General features: G+C 41.7%; 2 protein-coding genes and 1 pseudogene across 4 annotated transcripts; 2 read left to right on the top strand and 1 right to left on the bottom strand.

The window, feature by feature from the left end:
- The first annotated feature begins 1744 nt into the window (after positions 1–1744).
- Positions 1745–2194, top strand: LOC146498707 (acyl-protein thioesterase 2 pseudogene; annotated as a pseudogene).
- A 4635-nt stretch (positions 2195–6829) lies between these two features.
- glipr1a (GLI pathogenesis-related 1a) lies at positions 6830–12096 on the top strand. Of its 3 annotated transcripts, none has more exons than XM_085138818.1 (6): positions 6830–7300; positions 7790–8038; positions 8127–8239; positions 9032–9117; positions 11627–11649; positions 11818–12096. In XM_085138818.1, the coding sequence occupies exons 1-6, from the start codon at positions 7061–7063 to the stop codon at positions 11881–11883; spliced, it is 777 nt and encodes a 258-aa protein (XP_084994944.1). In that variant the 5' UTR covers positions 6830–7060; the 3' UTR covers positions 11884–12096. The 3 variants fall into 3 exon arrangements, with proteins under 3 accessions (XP_084994944.1, XP_084994943.1, XP_084994942.1); XM_085138817.1 differs by having other exon boundaries at positions 6834–7300; positions 9032–9121; XM_085138816.1 differs by having other exon boundaries at positions 6840–7300; positions 11623–11649.
- krr1 (KRR1 small subunit processome component homolog) lies at positions 11087–21305 on the bottom strand. Its single transcript, XM_085138813.1, has 10 exons — positions 21184–21305; positions 20527–20702; positions 18893–19027; positions 18639–18764; positions 18251–18334; positions 16980–17036; positions 15174–15344; positions 14992–15069; positions 13612–13708; positions 11087–13477 (listed from the first exon to the last, which is right to left on the bottom strand). The coding sequence occupies exons 1-10, from the start codon at positions 21257–21259 to the stop codon at positions 13317–13319; spliced, it is 1161 nt and encodes a 386-aa protein (XP_084994939.1). The 5' UTR covers positions 21260–21305; the 3' UTR covers positions 11087–13316.
- Between the last annotated feature and the right edge of the window lie 1440 nt (positions 21306–22745).

Genomic DNA, 22745 nt, shown 5'->3' with positions numbered 1-22745 from the left:
AGAAACAGCTTTAGTGAAGGTTACAAATGATCTTCTTATGGCCTCTGACAGTGGACTCATCTCTGTGCTTGTCCTTCTTGACCTTAGTGCAGCATTCGATACTGTTGACCATAATATTCTATTAGAGCGATTAGAACATGCTGTAGGTATTACAGGTATTGCACTGCAGTGGTTTGTATCATATCTATCTAATAGACTCCAATTTGTGCATGTAAATGGAGAGTCCTCTTCACACACTGAGGTTAATTATGGAGTTCCACAGGGTTCGGTGCTAGGACCAATTCTGTTTACATTATACATGCTTCCCCTAGGCAGCATCATTAGAAGACATAGCATACATTTTCACTGCTATGCAGATGACACCCAGCTCTATCTGTCCATGAAGCCAGATAACACACACCAATTAGTTAAACTGCAGGAATGTCTTAAAGACATAAAGACTTGGATGGCCACTAACTTTCTGCTTCTTAACTCAGATAAAACTGAGGTCATTGTACTCGGCGCTGAAAAGCTTAGAAATATGGTATCTAACCAGATTCTTACTCTGGATGGCATTACCTTGGCCTCCAGTAACACTGTGAGGAACCTTGGAGTCATTTTTGACCAGGATATGTCCTTCAACGCACATATTAAACAAATATGTAAGACTGCGTTCTTCCATTTGCGCAACATCTCTAAAATTAGAAATATCCTGTCTCAGAGTGACGCTGAAAAACTAGTTCATGCATTTATTACTTCCAGGCTAGACTACTGCAATTCATTATTATCAGGATGTCCAAAAAACTCACTGAAAAGCCTTCAGTTAATCCAAAATGCTGCAGCAAGAGTACTGACAGGGACTAGAAGGAGAGAGCATATTTCTCCTGTTTTGGCTTCCCTTCATTGGCTTCCTGTTAAATCCAGAATTGAATTCAAAATCCTGCTCCTCACATACAAGGTCTTAAATAATCAGGCCCCATCTTATCTTAATGACCTTGTAGTACCATATCACCCTATTAGAGCACTTCGCTCCCGCTCTGCAGGCCTACTTGTTGTTCCTAGAGTATTTAAAAGTAGAATGGGAGGGAGAGCCTTCAGTTTTCAGGCCCCTCTTCTGTGGAACCAGCTTCCAGTTTGGATTCAGGAGACAGACACTATCTCTACTTTTAAGATTAGGCTTAAAACCTTCCTTTTTGCTAAAGCATATAGTTAGGGCTGGACCAGGTGACCCTGAATCCTCCCTTAGTTATGCTGCAATAGATGTAGGCTGCCGGGGGATTCCCATGATGCATTGAGTTTTTCCTTTCCAGTCACCTTTCTCACTCACTATGTATTAACAGACCTCTCTGTATTGAATCGTATCTGTTATTAATCTCTGTCTCTCTTCCACAGCATGTCTTTATCCTGTCTTCCTTCTCTCACCCCAGCCAATCACAGCAGATGGCCCCGCCCCTCCCTGAGCCTGGTTCTGCCGGAGGTTTCTTCCTGTTAAAAGGGAGTTTTTCCTTCCCACTGTCGCCAAAGTGCTTGCTCATAGGGGGTCATATGATTGTTGGGCTTTTCTCTGTATCTATGAAGCGCCTTGAGGCGACATTTGTTGTGATTTGGCGCTATATAAATAAAATTGAAATTGAAAAATTGAAATTGAAGATGTTTCAATGACACAGAGCCACAGGGAAGCCTAAGAGAAAATTATGTTTTATCTTCAGCTTAGCAGTTGTACAGAAGTCCAAAGATCTGAAATTTTTAAGATTAAAAATCGATGATGCCCGCGTGGTTTGACCTCATGGGTCTCAGCCCCGACTCTCCAGAGGACGAATCTGGAATCAAGAAGGCAGCAGAAAACATCAAGGCCATAATCGAGCACGAGGCCAGAAATGGGATCCCTCCAAACCGTATAATACTTGGCGGTTTCTCTCAGGGTGGGGCCTTGTCCTTGTATGGTGTTGTGGCCCTCAGCTGCTGGCTTCTACTTCACAGGAGTTTCCCATCGGCGTCAAGCGGCAATAAGAACCTCCCAATCCTGCAGTGCCACGGTGAGATGGACGCCATGATTCCTGTGCAGTTTGGTGCCATGACGGCAGAAAAACTCAAATCCATAGACAACCCTCAAATGATTACCTTTAAAACCTTCCCAGGGCTCCCTCACAGCTCCTGTCCTCAGGAGATGGCAGCTGTAAAGGAATTTATCGAGAAGCTTTTGCCCCGGATCTGACCTCACCTCATCCCCACTGTGACCCCCTTTGAGACACTGACCTTTCACCCCTTTTCTGCCATTCTCCCACAGGAAACAGCCATGAGCACCCCCTCCCACACACATCCACGAGACGGAAAACATACACGAACACGCACATATTTAGTAACGATGATTTGACCCACACTGCTAAACCAACCAAATGCTTCTCCTGCGGTCCAGCAACACTCATACTGTTAACAGATTTGTCAAACACACTGATTTGAAGTGCTTGCATTCACACGTCTTAGCCTTCGGAGGGAGAAACACTGTAAACTCAAACATTAAATTCCTGTTTGGCTTCCGTTTTACAACTTCTGTCTGTTGTCTCATTCTCATTTCCCCTCATTTTTACATCATTTAGCTTCTCACTCATTGCTACACTTATCTTTCTGGCATTGCTGTGTGACTTTGTAAATCAAGATTAACACAGAGCAAATAAGCAGGTTGGCACTCGCCTGCAAACACACCGCTGTTTAAAGGTGCAGTCAGACCAGATTACGCATCCTAATTTTTTTTTCCCTGCAGTTTGACGTGCCTTCTTAGCTTCACAGGTGGAGTCGCGTGAAACTTTAATATGTGATCGCTCTCAAGGTGCATGAGTTTGAGGGGAAAAAAGGTGGATTTGGCTTCTTATTCATTCTTGCTTTATGACTACAGCCTAAAAGTTGGGTGCATGAACGTAAGCAGTAGAAACACAAATAAAATGCAGCAGCAATACCTGCCATGTAATTGCCCCATTTGTTTATGCTTGCAATCCTACCCGCCCTGTCTCCTGAACCCTTCTGTTATCTGGTCTGACTGCAGCTTCACTCCAGTGTTGGGTACCCAGCAGAGTTTGACTCGGGGATAGTGAGCGCCAACCCATCCTTTCCAATCATGACTGCGGCCTGTCCAGGTCTTGCATCGTTAACAGCAATGGCTCTTTTTACTGAATCTTGCACACAAGGCTGCCATGCTGCTTCTTTCCTCTTTTTCATGGAAATATCATGGAAGTATATGATCAGAGTCCAACAGAAATAAGGCTAATCAGTGGATAAAAAAAATAAATAAAAAATCTTAATTGTGATAATGTCCTAAACAAGTAAAAGTAAAAAAAGCACAGTAAGTTTGCTCCTTGAAGGACGGTTTTACTACCAGCTGTTTTTATGCAAGGGTAGCTCAGCCTTGTGCTATATTAATATTATAATAAAATAATATTAGTACATAAGAATGCAAATGTTATGCAAATTGAAATTCTAATTAATGTACTCAGCTTGAATCTATTATGTAGGACACAAGCAGTAAAACAGAATTTGAAAAAAATAACCATTTTCTGTTGATTACATCGTAGACGGTGACTTAAATTAAATTAAGATCCCTAAAACCCAAGTAGCTCAACATAGATAAAAAGAATCATGACTCATAATCATTTCTGTTGTGAGCTCCAGTAAGTTTTCTGTATACAGCTGGTTTAAAGGTGCAATTCAGTTAATTTACCATCATCAGCTTAAATGCAAATTAATCTTGATGTAATCTGACACTTACCATGAGCCCCAAACCAACACAGGGCTTCACTCTGAAATCACCACAGTACTACAAGCTAACCTTTTTATCCAGAACAAAAGTACCAGTATTGTCATGCAACATTTCATCACAAAGTTACGTTTCAAGAGGTGAGATTAAAAGAAAATGTCCCCCCGACTTAAGATGTAAAAAGGTCTTAAGAGCCACCCTTTTATGATTAAAGTGAGTGCTATGGAGGGTTTCTGTGTGTGATTTTACTAATACTTAAGCTGCTTAAATTTAATCAAAATATAATCAAACATTAGTTTAATAAAAATATAATTTAAAAAGTCGAGGATTTAATCATTGGAATGACATGTTTTTAATACCCGAGTTCTGACATTTTACTGATGTTGTGTGTGTCTGTACTTCTTTGCTGGGACTGTTTGTGTCGATGGAGAATGTAAGTAAGTAAAATTTCATTTATATAGCACCTTTCTAGATAAAAAGATCACAAAGTGCTTCACACACAGATGACAAAGTATAAAACAAAAACAGACAGAAGTTAACAAAATGCAATTCTAAAAAGATGTTTTTAGTTGTTTTTTTAAAGTCCACAGATCTTAAGCTCAGTGGGAGAGACTTCCACAGTCTGGGAGCCACAGTGGCAAAAGCTGTGTCTCCCTTAGTTCTCAGCCTTGTAGGCTGAATAACCAGTAGGCCCTGATCACATGACCTCAGAGACCTGCTGGGGACACAGGGCTGTAAAAGTTCAGTGATGTAGGCTGGCGCTTGTCCATGAAGAGCTCTAAAGGTTAAAATGGACTCTGAATTCGACGGGGAGCCAAAGCAGCTGTGTTAGCAACGGTGTCACGTGAGAGTACTTAGATGTTTTGGTCAGAAGCCTTGCTGCAGCGTTTTGGACAATCTGCAGTCGCTCCAGGGAGTCCCTGTTAGACATGAAAAGTGGGAATTACAGTAGCCCAATCGTGATGAATGCATGGACAACAATCTCCAGTTCAGTACGAGATACAATAGGACTTAAGTTAGAAACGTTTCTTAAATGATAAAAGCAGGACTGAACCAGAGATTTAATGGGTCAAAAGTTACCTCGAGGTTCCTGATAGACAATTTCACACATGTTGAAAGAGGACCAAGAGCATTCATTATGTTAGGAACATGTCTGTCAGGAGTACATACAAGGACTTCAGTCTTTCCTTCATGACGTTGGAGGAAGTTGTCAGCCATCCAACCTTTGATGGATTCTAAGCACTAATTCAGAAGCTTAGAAACATCTTGGGGTTTAAAAGAAATGTCTAACTGGATATCATCTGTGTAGCAGTGGTAACAAATGGACTCAAAATGGCTCAAATATGCTGGAGAGGAAGTGGATATATTAAAAACAATAAAGGCCCCGACACAGAACCTTGTGGCACACCATAGGTGAGAGAAGTGGAAGATGACCTGTACTGAGAAACTGCCACAGAAAAATATCGTTCAGATACGAGGAGAACCACTCTAAGGTAGATCCAGATACACCGACCCAGTATTTCAGCCTTTCAAGCTGAATGTGATGGTTAACGGTGTCAAAGGCCGACGTGAGGTCCAACATCAGGAGTACAGAACATTTTCCTGCATCGTTAGACTGAAGACTCTAAGAAAGGCTGTTTCAGTAGAATGAGCTCTGCAAAAGCCAGACTGAAATTTGTCAAGGATATTGGGTTTGACGGTATTTTTGAGACTGACCTGTAAGCATTTGGCAGCATTTTTAAAATAAGCAGGGACTTTACCAGACACCGGTGACGTGTCAATTATGGTGAGCACACATAGACTGGATAGACTGGAAGACATTTTTGAATAATGATGCAGGTAAAATGTCAAGTGAACAGGACGATGCTTTCATTGAATTACAGTTTTTTACAGACGCTAGGACACATTTCTCAATACTTAGGTCACTTTTGCAAAACTCCTCACACAGTGAGCACAACAGAAGTCTATGTGGGCTAAACTGAGGATCAGTTATCATTGTTTTGGCACAAAATGCATTCAATGACTACATCTCTCAAATTTCATGAATTATTTTCTCACTCAGACACAACAACTGCCAAAAATCTTTGTACGTACAGGACATTTTGCATGGACTTACATACTGTTTTCAAAACTGTTAAACTTATGGTCAAAACAATAACATATTGCAAAACTGAATAAGACAGCAAAATTCAACAGCAATATTTTATTGAAACATATTTTAAATCTAAAAATGCAGTTTAACCAGCCACAGCTGATTCTCATTGTAGATGAACATCTACACAGGTGTTACTCCTTCAATTTCATTACAAAAGGAGACAACTGCTGAATAGGTTTGTTTTGTGATGTAAACATGGACCCAGCCACAAATGGAGAAGTGGCTGAAAGAGGAAGAAGAGTGGCTGGGAGGGGGCGAGCCCTAGATGACATAAGATGTGATGTGGATGAGAACCTGTGGCCAAATGGAGAAGACCGAGTAGATTAGCATTACTATTGTATGTGTATCAGTGGATGGTGTGTATACAAATTCTTGTATTTTGGGATTACTTAGTGCAAAAAAATAAAAATACATAAACAAATATTAACAAATTCTGCATGATGTCTGATTCATTCCAGTAACATATATTGAAATTATAAACAGAGATGTGTTCTTGTTTTACACAAGAAAACACTGTAATGCTACATGTTGTTAGTGTTTTTTAGGTCATTGTTTTGTGGGTGACAAAGTGTGTTTGTTGGCTGTCAACCTTTGCTAGTGTTCTGGAAGAATGAGTTTATTTGAGACCTGAATAAAGTGTTTTGGTAGTTGTAGTGCATTTTGAATGTGAAATGAACTGCTTTGCCAAGCTGAAGGTCAGTTAGGAGAATTGTGTGAAGAGTTTTGCAAAAGTGACCTAAGTATTGAGAAATGTGTCCTAGCGGCTGTAAAAAACTGTAACCACTTTTACCAGCTGTGGTAGCGAGATGGGTAAGAAACGTTCTGAGATAACAGGCCGAGCTGGAGAACAAACCGACTATGCAGATGCTGATGGGGATTTTTTTTTCTTACATCACTATTTTTTCTAGAAAGAAAGAAAAAAAATGTAAACATGACACACAGGCCAGATCTTGTCTGAACATGTCAGAATAACTGGGCAAATATTCAGAGAAAGTAACAAATTCATACTTCAAAAAGGCGAGAAGAAGCATACATGAGCCACATCTCTGTTTTATCTCAGTTCAGCAGATTCTGTATGCATGTATACATGAACCATTCTGAACATGTTCTGGTTTCTTAGGTGATGTAAGCACATCCTCTTCCTCTTCAAAGTGTAATTTCCTGCAGCAGCTTGACAGATGTCAAAGCGGTTCACAACAAACCACGACATCACCGCTTTAGCTTGTTTCACTTTACTGATCTGGAGCATGGCGAGTGCAGTGGAGAGGTTGCTGTGGGCCTGCATTATCCTGGATTCTGGTGTGCGCTCGATCTCACTGCCAGCAATCACTGATTTGAAGTTCATTGAGGAATGTGTGAAGGAGCACAACCTGGCGCGGTCATCTGTCAGTCCCCCTGCTACCGACATGCTGTACATGGTAGGTGAAGAAATGGCGTTTGTTTCCTCTCTCTAGTTCTGGAAAGCAGTAATAAAATCACGGTGAGTGAGCAGTGATAGAAAAAAATGACTTGTTGGAAAGAAAGTCATTAAAGCATGTACAGTTGTACAAAGCTTCATGCAACACGTTCACAAAGCAGACTTGACGTTATTAAGCAGAAGTCAGAGGAAGTAATATAAAAGACAGACAAAGGCACCAATAGTCACAGATAGAAAAGATCTTCGGTAAGTAAAAAAATAAAGAACAGTTCAGTGACAACAAAACTGCAATAAATTGCACTCAAACGGCCTTTCTGGCCTGGCTAAAGTGCACTGCAAATGTTGTGGCAAAAACCTCGCCACAAGTTTTGGAAGTCGACTCAGCAATTTGACTTGTGTATGCACGAAAATGAAACTAGCATGTTAGAAAAAACTGAATTAACAAAAGATGACGTCTAATGCTTCAAATCTTCTGTATCTGCTTATCCAGACGTGGGATGAGGCCTTAGCCATTACTGCCAAAGCGTGGGCAAAGCGCTGTATATTTGATCACAACATTTACCTCAAAGATGCTTCCCGCGTGCACCCTACCTTTCTCTCTGTGGGAGAAAACATATGGACAGCCTCTCCACCATCACAATTTAATACAACAAAAGCCATAAAGAGATGGGTGGATGAAGTAAAAGACTACAGCTACCAAGAGAACAGCTGCAAAGAGGTTTGTGGCCACTACACACAGGTATGTGACCTTTTTACTGCACGCATATTGTGGAAAAATATTTTATATTTGTCTGCATGCAACACTTTAACCTCTTTGGTCTTTGCAGGTTGTGTGGGCCAGCACCTACAAAGTTGGATGTGCAGTACAGCTGTGCCCAGATGGCATCAAGCACTTCACTAGTGAAAAAGGTGTCCTCTTCGTGTGCAACTACGCCACAGCGTAAGTTGAAAATATGTATAAATAACAGTGAAATTAGGAAATGAATACTTTAGTCTCAGCAGGTTATTCTGGGCTGCCCTGAGTGTCACGTGAAAAAAGGAATTTGTTTATACGTATGTGTTATGCTGCAGTCAACTCATCTAAAATGCTGCTGTGAGAGTACCCACAGGAACTAGAGCCAGGGTGGGCAACTCCAGGCCTCGAGGGCCGGTGTCCTGCAGGTTTTAGATCTCACCCTGGGTCAACACACCTGAATCAAATGATTAGTTCATTACCAGGCCTCTGGAGAACTGCAAGACATGTTGAGGAGGTCATTTAGCAATTTGAATCAGCTGTGATTGAATCAATGACACATCTAAAACCTGCAGGACACCGGCCCTCGAGGCCTGGAGTAGAAAGACTGAGCATATCTCTCCCATACTGGCTTCTTGTCATTGGCTCCCTGGCCCCATCTTATCTCAAAAACCTTATGATCCCAATACAGCACTTCGCTCTCGCACTGAGGCTTACTTGTTGTTAGAGTATTTAAAAGTAGAATGGAAGGCAGAGACTTCAGTTTTCAGCTCCCTCTTCAGTGGAACCAGCTCCCAGTTTAGATGTGGGAGTTGGATCAGATGACCCTACTTTAGTTACCCAGCAATAGGTCCTAGAAAGTGTTTCTTCTTCATTCATTGTGTGTGTGATAACGTGGAAGGCGGAGGTAAGATGATAAGGGGAAGCGAAGATAATTCCAGAAATTTTCCACCTAGAGTGTGATGAGGTGACTGAGCCTCTGTTTCTTTTCTTTTACAGGGGTAATATAATCGGACGGCATCCATATGCATCTCAGGGGAGAGCCTGCTCTAAGTGCAGTGACACTTGTGAGAATAAACTCTGTCGTAAGTATCAAGTGTCTCTGGTTCAGTGTGAAAAGTTGCTGCTTATCTTCAAACAAACCACAAGTTCAAATTTCAGCCCAGCTCATTTTAAAGAAATCAGCATGGATATTAACTCTTTAACACAGTGGGCCTCATTAACATTTGCACAGTAATGTTCTTGCTGTTATTTTTCACAAACCTACAGGATTCATGAATCGTGTGTCCCGTGTCAGCGAATGTGAATCATTGTAAATAAACAAGTTCATGCTTGCCGTCTGCGGGTTGTAATCTGCAAACTGGAATGTTCACCGTGCATGCTGCCCAGGCCCTCTGTTATAGGAAAACACATTTACTGTGGTGTGAAGGAGCTCCAAGAGAAAAACTCACATCCCTTAATCAAAAAAGCAGAATTCTGACTCAAGGAGGCCAAAAAAGTCAGTGTTTTCTTGGAAGTGACACTGGTTTTAAACATTTTTTAAAGTATTTAATAATAATATAAAACCCCACTTGGACTGCAAGTATCCCCTGAAACTAAAAAGAGAAAAGGTATGACATAAAAGCTGGTGTAGGACATAGCCCCGCAGGGGACATGGGAGAAAAAAAATTAAGACTGACTTTTGCGAGATCTCGCAAAACTAACTCGGGATCTCGCAAAAGTTTTGCGAGATCTCGCAAAAGTTTTGCGAGATCTCGCAAAAGTTTTAGCCGCATTCTTCCCATTAGCTTGAAGCTAACGGGAGGTCGAGACCTACTACAGCCGGGAGGAACACCGCTTTCCCGGCACATCGTGCCTCGACCTCCTGGTCGGCTTCGAGCCAGCGTCCGAAGAATGCGGCTAAAACATTTGCGAGATCTCGGAAAACTTTTGCGAGATCCCGAGTTTGTTTTGCGAGATCCCGAGTTTGTTTTGCGAGATCCCGAGTTTGTTTTGCGAGATCCCGAGTTTGTTTTGCGAGATCTCGCAACGCAACGGACTTTTGCGAGATCTCGCAAAAGTCCGTCTTAAATTTTTTTCTCCCATGTCCCCTGCGGGGCTCCGTATAGGACAAACTTATAAAAGACAAAACAAAAAGAAGGAAGCAGGTGGAGGGCAGGGAGCACCTAATCTTCCACCATGACTAACTAGGGCTGTGCGATATGACCAGCATCTCATATCCCGATATTAAGAAATCTATCGTCCCGATAACCATATAAATCACAAAAATGTAACATTTTCTGTAACTTCTGTGAATCTCGGGCAGCTCGACTTGCGTGAAGTGTTTCCAGCTGGGCGTCATGTAGCTGGAGTCGAGTGTTTTAACAGATGCATGAAACGATACATTTTTAGACAGAAGTTGTAACGGCCGCCATTTTCTTTGTATTTATTACACGGCGTGCTGCGGGGAAAAGCCTGTTCTAACGTTTGAGTCTAAGGTTTATTTTTTAGCACCTGGCGTCTTTTTTACTTCCCAGCCGTAAATAATCTGCTCTTTCACGTGATTCAGTTTATTTTGAAAAGTCTCAACAGGATATTGAGCTTTATTGTGAAAGGTTTATATGGAACATAAACAAGCGGACACGGGATGCTGTTACCGTTGTTGTTGCTAACGACAACGCATAAAAGCAGGCGCTTGTCCGTCCTTAGTTTCAAGTTTTATTTGTCATATGCAAGTTAGCACAGGGTCAACATTGCAATGAAATGTGTTTGACGAGCAGCAGTCACTCAGCAGCATGATACAGTACAGAAAATATAATATATAAAAATATAAAAATAGTAAGGAGCTAAATATTAGAGAGACATGGTAAAAGAGAAAAGATGACTAAATATATATGTATCTATAAATATAAATATATGTACACTAGTGATTAAATAAGAAAATCTTGAAAAGAAATATGACGGGAGGGCAGATGGGATATTGCACAGGAATGTGGTTAGTGTGGTTATATTAAATATAAGAGAAAGAAAAAATTAATATAACCACTACAGTGACCATCAAAACATGAAAAAATATTGCCGTAAACAGTTTATTTTGCGACACCACGAAACAAACGATAGCATAAAATGAAACGATAGACGTTTTTATATCGTCATCCGATATATATCGTTATATCGAACAGCCCTATGACCAACCCCCTTATCTTCCACCATGAACCACGAGGTCCGTTTTACATCCTGTCTTTAAATGACCGTAACTTGGTTAGCATTGCAAAATTCAAATGGTTTCAGAAAAAAGAGACAACAAGCTTCATGGTGATGTTCACTTTGGCACAATCACACAGTAGCGTCTGAACAGGGAACTCCGCTCCGCCAGGTTTTGCTTCACATTTCTGTAACTCCTCAACTATTTTGGGCTCGAGAGAAAATTAAATTTTTGTCCTATTATTTTATAACCAAAGTCACTAAATATGTCCAAGTAGCCTGTATGCTACTTGGATGATTAAGGACTAATGAATGCGGTAAAATACAATTATTACTCAGTCATTGAGCTGTGCGTTTACATCTTAAAAAATGTCATCTTGTTCTCGTGTGTCTTAATGTTGTTGCAGGTAGTCCTGGACGTGATTCGCAGAAAAGTAAGTCTGATGGTGATTAAGCCAAAAAATAATAGCAGTGAAGGGTAAGGTGTAGTTCACATGGCTTTAAAAGTCCACAGCTGAAGTTTGTCAGTGTGTAGTAATGAAGTAAGCAACACTTTCCACTGGACTCACAATTTGTCATAAAAACCATTTTTGCATTTTCAGGCTACAACTGGAGCCCAGACTGGGACACCTCGGTTACCAGCAGCTCTACCTCTGTCAGCATTCTGATTGCTCGGCCGGTTGCCCTCAGCTTCACTTTCATTGCAGCGTATTTAGTCCACTACTTCTACCCTGATGTATTCTGCTATGAATAAAGCAGCTTGGCCTGAGCAACACTGATTTCCTTTAGACAATTAAGCAAATGATTCTGTCCATGTGAGGCTTAGGCCCAAAAATGTAACATGTATGAAAATTAATAAAATTACTTTTATCTCTGCTTAATTACTATCAACTTCACTTCCAGTCTCACATTATAGCACCAACAACAAAGTCAGTGCTCAAAAGTAATCTTTCATTTGACAGCACATTTAAGGCGGTCAGGCCAGACGGCTACGAGCTGATGACAACAGTGACTCAGCCACGCGTTCAAACCAGGGTGTGCAGAAGAGCATTTTTAAAGTGCTCATCTGCACTGCATCTGTATTCACTCATCTGCTTTCACACACATATAAACTTGAGACTTGAGTGACATCCAGCTGCAGAGTGGGGGGCACAGTTAGGCTCAGTGGGTGAACAGGTGACCATATGGCTTATAGCCAGAGAGCAGTAGGCCTGGGTTCAACTCTTCTAGGAAGGCTTTCAAAGGTTAAGGAGTTTTTTTTAAATGAGAATTTGTGGCCATTCTTCCAGAAGCCCATTTGTGAGGTCAGACACTGATGTTGGCTGGGAAGGCGTGGCTCGCTGTTGCTAATTCACCCCAAAGGTTTTCTGTTGGACTGAGGTCAAGACTCTGTGCAAGCCAGTCAAGTTTACTCACACCTCACTTCCAGGTCTTTCTGCACCTTGCTTTGTGAAAATGTCTGTAGTGATCGACTCTAAAGAAAGATGGTGATCTCTGCGCACTCTGCGCCTCGCCACTTTGATGTAATACCAATCAACAGTTTACTGTGAAATATTTAGGAGAGGAAATTCCATAGCATTCCTGAGAGCAATCCATTCTTTCACAAATACTGGTAGAAGCAATCTGCATGCCCAGATACTTGACTTAATACACCTGTAGCCATGGAAGTGATTGGAATGCCTTATTCCCATTATAGTGCAAGTCAAAGAAGGCAAAAAGGGTCCAACCCAGGCCTCGAAAGGTGTGCGGGGTGTATTTCTTTAAGTTTTTGGAGACTGGACATCTATGGTAACACAGCAAAAATGGAAATTACAGGAAATGTAAGAAAACAAGACCTAGTTTATTTAAAAAAGAAAACAACTCCTTTAATTTTACAACATTTTTTTCCTCTTCTTTTTTCTGGAAATAATTAATAGCAAGCGAGTCAAACAGAAGGAAAAAAACAACACATTCCCGTCACTGTGTAACTCTGTAAAAAGGAACGTCAAGACAGACGATGACGCATCATCTTGATCCACGCTCTACACATTCACTGAAACTCTTCTTGCTGTGAGCTCAGAGTCTTTTCTCTGTCCAACACGTACCACAGCACAGGGAACAGTTAGCCTTTGCTTTTCGCTTTGTTGCTCTTCTTCTTCTTCTTTTCACTGGTGCTGCTGGTGGGAGCTGCAGGGTTTAATGGTGGAGCACCCAGTTTCTTTGTTTTGGCTTTCTTTACTTTGTCCCTTATAGCTTCGATGTCCAGCTTGCCTTCTGTAGGAGCTGTGGATACATTGTTAGATGAGACAAGAGTTGACAAATTAAGGGCAAAGCTATACCAAGTGCAAGAATCCAGGTTTTTCCTTTAATTTGTCACTACTAGGTTCTGAGATCAGTGCTTGTTTTAATATTTCTACCTTTAGCAGTCTTCTTCATCAGAGGCTTCTCTTTAGGAGGAATGAAGGCTTTGTTCCGCTCTTCTTGCTTCTTGGTCAGTGCGGTGGCCTGTTTCACCTAAAAAGAGGAAGTAAGTTCACAACGGCGACGTTACACAACGCTTGGTTGTAGGGGTGGGTTTTTATAATCGATTTATCGATTAAAATCGATTCTGGCTTGGATAACGTAAAATCGATTCATTAAAATCCTGAATCGATTTTTTAATATAAATTTATTTTGCCCGAAATGCCAGAATCTCTGGTGAAATCTCACAAAATTTCAACAACCACCAAACAGCTAAAACAGTAAATGAGAGCAGGAACATGGATTCTGCACAGAGACTTAAACACACAGCGCAGCCCGCGGATCAGAATCAGTGAGATGTTGCCTTTCTCACAGTCGGGGCTGAAAGCCGACAGCTCGCTGATTCTGATCTGACGGCGGTCTGCGCTTTGTGTTCACGCCCTTTATGCGCTGATTCTAAAGCTGTTAGTTTGATGTCTCTCCAAACAATATTGACCGAACCAGCAGCAAAAGAAGATCCAAACTACGCTTCACAAAAACATCGTCATGAATTCACTCTGACTTTTATTGTTTTGCTTTGACCACGATGCACAGCTCTCTCTCGCATGCTCGCTCTCTCTCTCTCTCTCTCTCTGTACTGTTTTCTGCATTATTCGCTTGCTTGTTACGCACAAGTCTACCGTTGTTTACAGCGCTGTCGGCCGACGGTTTTTTTTTCCGTTTTATATACTTCCGAAAAGAAAACCTAATTTCTGCCGTTCAATACTGAACAAATTTAAACTTTTTAAAATTCTGCAAAATGCAAAACGCTCAGCCGTGTCTCTAATAAAACCGCTGTAACTTCAGAGGTAATGTTCATGTGTTGATTAATGGTTTTCTTTCGTTTTTGATCTACTGCAGAAAATTTTTATAAAATCCCAGAACAGGAAAATCACCTTCATGTTTTTCTGTGTTTTATCTTCAGCTACTTTGACACAAAGGCTTCTGCTGTGATGCTCACACCTTTGATAAAGTCTTGCGTGTGTCAGCTTCCTTTTTATAGATACAAAAATATGTAAATGTACTAATCTGAATTATAATATTTCTGACTGTCAAAATTTCCCAGATTCAAATCAAAGTGAATCGAATCGAATTAAATCGAATCGAATCGAATTAAATCGAATCGAATCGAATTAAATCGAATCGAATTAAATCGAATCGATTCGGGACCCTGTGAATCGGGATTGAATCGATTCTAGAAATCAGTGACGATACCCAGCCCTACTTGGTTGCTGCCACTGAAACTCGAAAGCAGCCTGAAGAAAACCGAAAGAGACAAAGCCACCATAAATTCTCACCTTGATTTCTTCCATCTTCTTCCTTTTCTTCACACTCTCCCGCAGGAAGAACTCTCCTGTGGCCAGCTCCTGGTCAACCTGCACAGGAAGTCCACATATTTGAAACGCACTTTAAATTGCCTCAACATGCAATTTAGTCTCAGCGGCTGTGTGTGAAATCCTTCAAACATGCTTCCCCTGACCTTGCTCTCTGGCTGTGGAGGAGGGAATGGGGTGTACTCCTTCTTCACGCTCTTCTTCTTGGGTTCCTTGCGCTTGGCGAGATTCTTGTGTCGGAACTTGGGCAGGAAGCGCTCCCAGTTTTGCATCCGCAGTTCGGGGTCTTTGGACAGCTCCCGTTTGATCATCAGAGTCTGATGGTTGCAGCCGTGGGTGGTGGTGATGGAGGGGCGGAACAACAGTTATAAAGATGCAAAACTTTGGTCATGTTGTATATTTACACCTTATGTAGTGACTGCAGTAAAATGCTGTTTTATTAAAGACTACTGTGCAAAAGTCGCTTATTTCGTTTTTTGCTAGAAAACTGGGAAATAAGTGCAGCGGTTGGTGGAGGGATTTACTGAAATGTGCAAACATAAATGGAAATACAGAACAAAGTGAAACCAAAGAACATTTCCAACAAGTCAACGTCTTGGAGGAAATTCCAAGATTCTTATTGTCACGGTTCAGTATTTTGAGTTTATTATATTTTGGTTTTATTCTGCTTCCATGTATGTATTCCATGTTATTTTGTCTCTCAGTGTCGAGTCTGCGTTCTTGTTTAGTAATTCATGTTTCCTGTTTTATTGTGAAAGTCTTTGTCTTACGTTAGTGTGTGCAGCTCGGTTCCCTCGTCTCGTTAGCCCTGATCTCTCCCAGCTGTGTCTCCCTCCTGTTGCCCATTCCCTCATTACTACCCTGTGTATTTAAGCCCTGTGTTTTCCTGTGCTCGGTGTCGCGTCGTACCCTCAGATCCTGCCTGTGTGTTTTTGGTCTCAGTCTTCACTTCATGTTTTGTTTTCATGTCAGCAATAAAGCTGAGGTTTTGAGTTGCGTTCTGTTTTCCGAGTCCTGCATTTGGATCCTCATCTCCGCCTGCCCGCACACAGAGCCCTGACACTTCTTTTGTTCTGTTCACAAGATGATCCCACACAGTTTGAATAACACTGATCTGCTTTTCCATCAGATATGCTTTTACTGCATTGGCAGTGAGTTTGAGATCACTGTATTGCATGATAGCCCAGAATCTGATGTATTTTTCTGCAATCAGAATTCCACTGAAACCACGACAGAACCTCCAGCGTGTTTTACAGACGCTGGAAACTCACTGTTGTATCTCTGTCCTAACCTCTAATACGAACAGGAACATTTAGAGTTTCTATCCATCAGACCTGTTGACACTGATTTTTAGTTCAACGCTTGTGTAATTTAAACCTTTTTCCCAGTTAACTTCCCTTAAGAAAAGCTTCTTCAAATCCTGGAATACTTCAGTTAGAAGGTTTTTAAGGAGGCGTTGTGTTGATGCCTGAACCAGCTCAACAGGCTCCCTCTGATCTTCTGTTAAGGAGGAATATTTTTCTGTTGTAAAATATTGGAAAAACATTCCCATGAAAATGATCAGGTACCTCGACTGTAAAGGAATGAGGGAAGAAAAGCTACTATTCAAGACCACTTTACAAGAAAGTCTGGCTCCATGGAAGTCAAATATATTAAAATGATGGCTGGCTAAAGACTTTTGCACAGTGCTGTAAGCTGTAACTACTGGTTAGGCTATTTAAATAACATTCTGTGACTCATACAAAACAGGAAGTCCTATTTTAAATAGTCAGCTGTGTGAAGCGTGCTCTTTCATGCCCTCAGCTCTGGGCTGAGCCAACCTTGGCGTGCAAACCCAGAGAGATGGACTTCAGTCAGGAAATCAAGAACAAGGATGGAAAACATCATCACTGGGCATAAATGCAGCGCACAGTTTCACTCTGACTGTTGTTTCTGCAGCAGTCTGAACACACCTTGATGTTGTAAATGGGATGAATGTTCTTCATGGTGTCCGACACCACTTTACGAACCTGAAAAGCAGAAGAACAAGTTTTGAAAATCATAAATGCTTCAACATTCTTTGCCTCATTACAGAAACAGTTCACCTCTCCATCAGGTTTAGCTAAACCCAAGCTGAAGGGCGTTTGTATCACACCAACAACTCCTCTCTTTTACTCTCACGCATGAACCCACACAGTGGGCTCAGATGTTTAGCTGTCAGGAGGTTCTGTATACCCTGATGTCACAGGATAAACAAACACACTAAAGTAGTCAGCGTAGGCACCGTTTCATTAATACAACTGATCTTATTATGTTTAGTAGGGCTGGGCTATATATCGGTGTAATGTTGGGCAACGATAGGAAAATGACATATCGCGATAGAATATGGGTAAAACGCGCATGCGCAGTGCCTTTGTTTACATACACATGGCGGCGACGCAGAATGAGAAAAGCGAAAGCGGATCGTTGAATGAAACGATGAACCAGAACTGGTTTGTAAAAATGCTGCAACTTCACTGGTGTGGAACTGGTTTAGCTTTCGTCCGTCAGATACACAACAAAGCACTATTTTTGGTAGAGCATGCTAGCGGGCCGTCGTTGTTACCGTGTTGTTTGGAAAATACGGCGCACTTAAAATCAATCCTTTGATTTTCCTGAAAGTCGACAGAGCCCCTTATAATCCCGTGTGCCTTATGTATGAACTCTGGTTGTGTTTACTGACCTCGAAACGATTTTATGTGCACGGCGCTCAAAAATCTGTCAGATGTTTTAGTACGACTTTGCTGAGCTACGAACCCGCACCGCTTGATGGATTGTTGGAACTACTGTCGTAGTTAGGCGCCCGCGGAGTGATACGTACTGTGCTTCAACATAATATTACCGTATTGTGTGTGTATAACCTCTTTTTAAGTTTTGTGGATATTATACATGGTTATGCTGAGGATATGTCGGCCAGTTTCCACTGGAAATGCCTTTTGGTTAAACTGTCAGCCAGGAATTTGCATTTGCACTGTTACATTTTTATGTAACTTTAATGCACATAAAAAACAGCTGCTTGTTTAAGTGAAAATACACTGATTTTTTTTTTTGCACTAAAGTTGTGGAGTTGTAAAGTATTTTGTCTCGTGTCAATTATATCGTCAATTATATCGTTATCGCAAATTTTCAAATGTATATCGTGATAAATATTTTTGGTCATATCGCCCTGCTCTAATGTTTAGTCAGCCATTATTGACAGTCTAACCTCCTTTAATCCGCTGTAGGGTCCCAGTGCAGACACCGTGTTCCCCTGCACCATCACATAGCAGTTGGTCAGTAATTCCAGTGCCTGCAGAGAAGAAACATCAACATGAAGCACACAGACAAACTTCAAAAGAAATCATCTGTTAACAAGAGTTGCAAAGACACATGGGCTGATAAATGCTGCCACCTACTGACATTGATTCAAAAGTACACGACACTGAGACGTTTCCACTGCAGATCGGTGAAAATCAGTGACAGTGACAATTTGTTTCTAAATTCATGATTTAGAAACAAATTGGATTCTCTTACTTTTTCCTAACATCCATCACAACACTCTGTGGAAACCATGATTAACTTCTCAGAAAGCTGGACTCTGGTGTGAGACTCACCTTTAGGGTGGAGCCTTTGGGGCCAATGAGCCGCTGCCTTCGCTTCACAAACCGCTCTCTACTCCTCACCATGGTGCCGATTTTGATGATGTCACAGGCAATGTCGTCCTGTAATATTCTTACAGCCTGGAGGCAACAACACATCGCTGAGGTCTCTCTGAGTGCTCAGTGACAGCAATCACACACATACTCAAAAACATTAAAGGATGAAATCTGCATGTTGTGCATGCCGCAAACTGGCACAGTAGTGTTACCTGTTCAAATGGCACACTCCTCGCCAGCAGCTTAATAAGATCTCTGGCTCTCACAATGGCATAAGGGTCAAAGGTCTTCTTAGTGGTGCAGACTGTCATGCTGCCTTCTATCAGGTCCAAAGAAGGTTTAATGTGCTGAGAACAACAACAAATGATTCAGTGTGTGAACAGCTCAGGTCTGCAATTCAGCCTCATAAAGCTGCCGATGTCAGAGCCAACGTGACACTTAACTGGAAGAAAATGTTACAGAGGAGAGAAATAAAACCAGAATAATGTGTGATAATAACTGAGGATGTGGCAATGTTCAAAATGAATTAAAATATAGTTCAGCTGTGGGACTTTCTGACACTGTGGACCTTTGCTGAAAGATACAAAGAGCTTACAGAGCATCAAAGAAATCTAGAAATTCCACAATTTCCAAGGCACTAAACATTCCCTGGAACACAATGAAGACAGCCATCAAAGGGGGAAGAAGCCATGGCAAAACAGTGACTTTACCAAAACACTAATGGGAAAAAAGCATGAAAAACCTGACCCAGGAAGCTTCCAAGATCACTGCAGAAATACTAGAAGGAGCTCCATATACTTCACCAGTATTGATTATGTGCTATGTGTCATGACTATCTCTGCATTCTTCATGTGCCTGGGCTGTGTGGTGAGGTGTGTTACACCGCTGAGAATGGGGAAGGAAGCACAACAGACAAATTAAAAGGGAATCCCAGTCAAACCAGAGTCGAAGCAGTAATCTATGAACAGCCCAAAATAACCGTCTGCTTTTGCACAACTCACAGCTCAGATATGATTTTAACTGAATAACTATGGGGACGACTATATGATGACAATATAACGAAGGTATATCAACAACGGCAGGCTTTCTTTGACATTAGATGGTTAAAATGTAGAACCAAAAATTTGTGCTGCACTTAAAATATGGCGTAAATAACAGATTCACAGAAAACATGGTGCCTGCTCCTGAGAGGTTGTGTGCTCAGCGTGTTTTTGTAGCGATTTGGCTAAAAAGAACACAAAACTAACACATTTGGACCACCAGTGCTGAATTTCTCATTTCTATTCCTCCGCTTACAAGATTTCAGTGTCTTTTCATTTGAACTTACAGGTGATAGGTCACAATAACATTTTAAAACCCTGAAATAATTTATCCTGGAACCTGTTTTACATTGTAAATCTGTTAACAGACTTTATATGCACTATATGTATACATTAATACAAGATAGCATGCAACCTGATTAGACTAAAGAAAGTGTTAAAAAAAGGTCGACTTCCTCCATAGAGCTACATTATAATTGAGATACAGCTGACAGTCACGTATTATCATCTGTGTTCAGTGCAAGCAGCTTATTCTGACTGGGGGCGACCGTGGCTCAGTGGGTTGGGAATCGCCGGTTCGATTCCCGGGCTCTCTGTCCTGGTCGTTGTGTTCTTGGGCAAGATACTTTACCTTGGCCAGAAGGACCGATGGCGCGATATGGCAGCCTCGCTTCTGTCAGTCTGCCCCAGGGCAGCTGTGGCTACAACCGTAGCTGCCTCCACCCGTGTGTGAATGTGAGAGTGAATGAATAGTGGCATTGTAAAGCGCTTTGGGTGTCCAATCCATTATTATTATTATTACTCACCACCTCTCCTAAAGCCTTCTCCACCAGAGGCCAGCACTCTTTCAAGTAGGCCTCCCTGTACTTGGGGAAGAGGGTGGCAAAGCTACTCTCCTCCAGCAAACCGCGGGGGTTATCCTCTTTGGTGAACAGTGGCTCCTTCCATCCGTCGGGAACTGTCAGGAGTTCAGGTTCATCCACTGCAGGACGCACGTGAAGTCACGTTACTACAACGGAGGCATAGACTACCAACACGAGCTATACTTAAGCAAAGGGACTAGTGTGAGTTAGAGTATTGAAAAGATATACTGAAGGAGCGCGGAGAGCGGTCCACTGACTAAAATAATACGTTTAAATTCCCCTGGCTGCGGCGACTCCGTCTGCAGACTTTGGAAACGTGTTTGAATCCCGGCAGGTAATAGCTAGCTGCCCGGCGTCAGGAAACACGTGTCAGTTTAAGTATGTGAAAAGTAAATGTTCGGGTTATTTTTCTTGATGCGACCATTTAGCGAGTGAGGGTAACCGCACTCACCAACCAATCTGTTTACAGTGCGAGAGCCGCCATGCTAGCAGAGCTCCACATGCCTCGCTGCCGTCGTCTAAAGCTGGGAAACAGTCCTGTCGTTCACGCGGCTCGCTGGTGTCACTTAACCTCATCTGACGCGAAACAATCAAACTCACCTTGGCTTTTAGTCTTTTTCGATTTTTTCCCCGTTTGCTCCTCACTCACGCCGTCACTGGCTGTGGAGGACGCCATTGCTGAGAAGAAACGGAAGTGACGTACGGTACTCTTCCTGGTGCAACCTGGAGCGTCTACTAAAATAAAAATAAAAGCTTTCTAACATCTCACCTGTTTGTTTTTATTCAGGCAAACATGGATACATTTTTATTGATGGAGCGATTAAGCTTGTGTTTCTGTCATGTAGTGATTGTGCTTAACTGTATGAAGCTTACTGTGTGATGCTGTAGGCACTCTGTGTGTGTGTGTGTGCCCCAAATTAAAGGTAAAAACACACACTCTGACACACAGATGCAAACACACAGATAGATTCCTTGCATGCGTCTTCAGCATTACTGGGTTTCTGCAGCTCCTGTTTTTCGTGTTTAATACATCCAGCACACAAGTTATTAAACACTATGAATCTGTTCCACAATATTTGCAGTCACTTTATAATGGGTCACTTTAAAAAGGCAGTCACGGATCACCACTATAGCATTTTGACAATATGTTGACAGTATTTGAATAAAACTGTTTCCTGTAGCCTAAATACGTCTCTGTACCTGAATAGAACTAAAGCTTTTTCTCATAGGGTTAATAACATGTCTACTAACTATTTCACATCCACATTACTGCTAAGAGTTATTCCAAAAGCTTCATTTAGTGGCTCTTCATCAGAATATTTATTTACTTGTTGACATGAAAATCAGTCACTGTGTATTTTTAACGCCTAAAATTCAATGTGATGCCATTATCCTGCCAAACAACATAAAAGTCTCCAAAAAGGTTAAGCATGGAACATATTAAAAGATCCTCAGGATTTTCTATAGAGGCGCTGTGGAGAGCATCCTCACACAGAACATGACATCGTGGTTTGGGAACAGCTGTGTGAAGGACCAAAAAGCGTACAGCAGAACGCTGCTGCAGGATTGCTCTCCCCCTGCTTCAGGACACCTACACCAGGAGATGCTGGACTAGAGCAGCGCAGATACTGAAGGACCATCCTGGCAACAAACTGTTCCAACTTCTGCAATCTGGTAGAAGGTTCCTCATCATCCGGGCAAGAACAGAAAGACTCAAGAGGAGCTTCTATCCCCAAGCCATCCGGGCCCTAAACACACACACCCGAACCCTCACATCATCTATAATTGACCGAGACAGGACTCTCTTCCAGACACTCTAAACCCAGGCACAATGTACATTTCCAAATTCCTTTAATTTTAAATATGTTTATATTGTCTATTCTGTAAAATAGTCAGATGTCTATTCTTATTAATGTACAGAATTCACCTGCTTGCTGCTACTACTGCACATTCACATTATACTATATATATATAATGTTCTTCCTCTAACCCCCCCCCCCCCCATTTTTGCACATGTCGAGGAGCGTGTCAGGCTACATTTCACTGTGTGTTATACTTGTATAACTATGCATGTGACAAATAAAGAACCTTGAACATATTATAAATGGAAAATCTTATATTGCACTCTAAGCACAACAAATGTGAAATGGCAGGAAAGATCA

Source organism: Neolamprologus multifasciatus, chromosome 17, assembly GCF_963576455.1.
Source record: "Neolamprologus multifasciatus chromosome 17, fNeoMul1.2, whole genome shotgun sequence".
Classification (NCBI taxonomy): domain Eukaryota; kingdom Metazoa; phylum Chordata; class Actinopteri; order Cichliformes; family Cichlidae; genus Neolamprologus; species Neolamprologus multifasciatus.
This window is presented reverse-complemented; position numbering and strand designations above follow the sequence as displayed.

Bases quoted from the DNA above. Each gene is read 5' to 3' on its own strand.
- glipr1a (XM_085138817.1), top strand. From the start codon at position 7,061: ATGTCAAAGCGGTTCACAACAAACCACGACATCACCGCTTTAGCTTGT. The intron at 8,039-8,126 runs GTATGTGACCTT...TGGTCTTTGCAG, and splicing joins TTTGTGGCCACTACACACAG to GTTGTGTGGGCCAGCACCTA. The intron at 9,122-11,626 runs GTATCAAGTGTC...TGTTGCAGGTAG, and splicing joins GAGAATAAACTCTGTCGTAA to TCCTGGACGTGATTCGCAGA.
- krr1 (XM_085138813.1), bottom strand. From the start codon at position 21,259: ATGGCGTCCTCCACAGCCAGTGACGGCGTGAGTGAGGAGCAAACGGGG. The intron at 19,028-20,526 runs GTGAGTAATAAT...TGTTGTTCTCAG, and splicing joins AGAAGGCTTTAGGAGAGGTG to CACATTAAACCTTCTTTGGA. The intron at 18,335-18,638 runs GTGAGTCTCACA...TCTTCTCTGCAG, and splicing joins CCAAAGGCTCCACCCTAAAG to GCACTGGAATTACTGACCAA.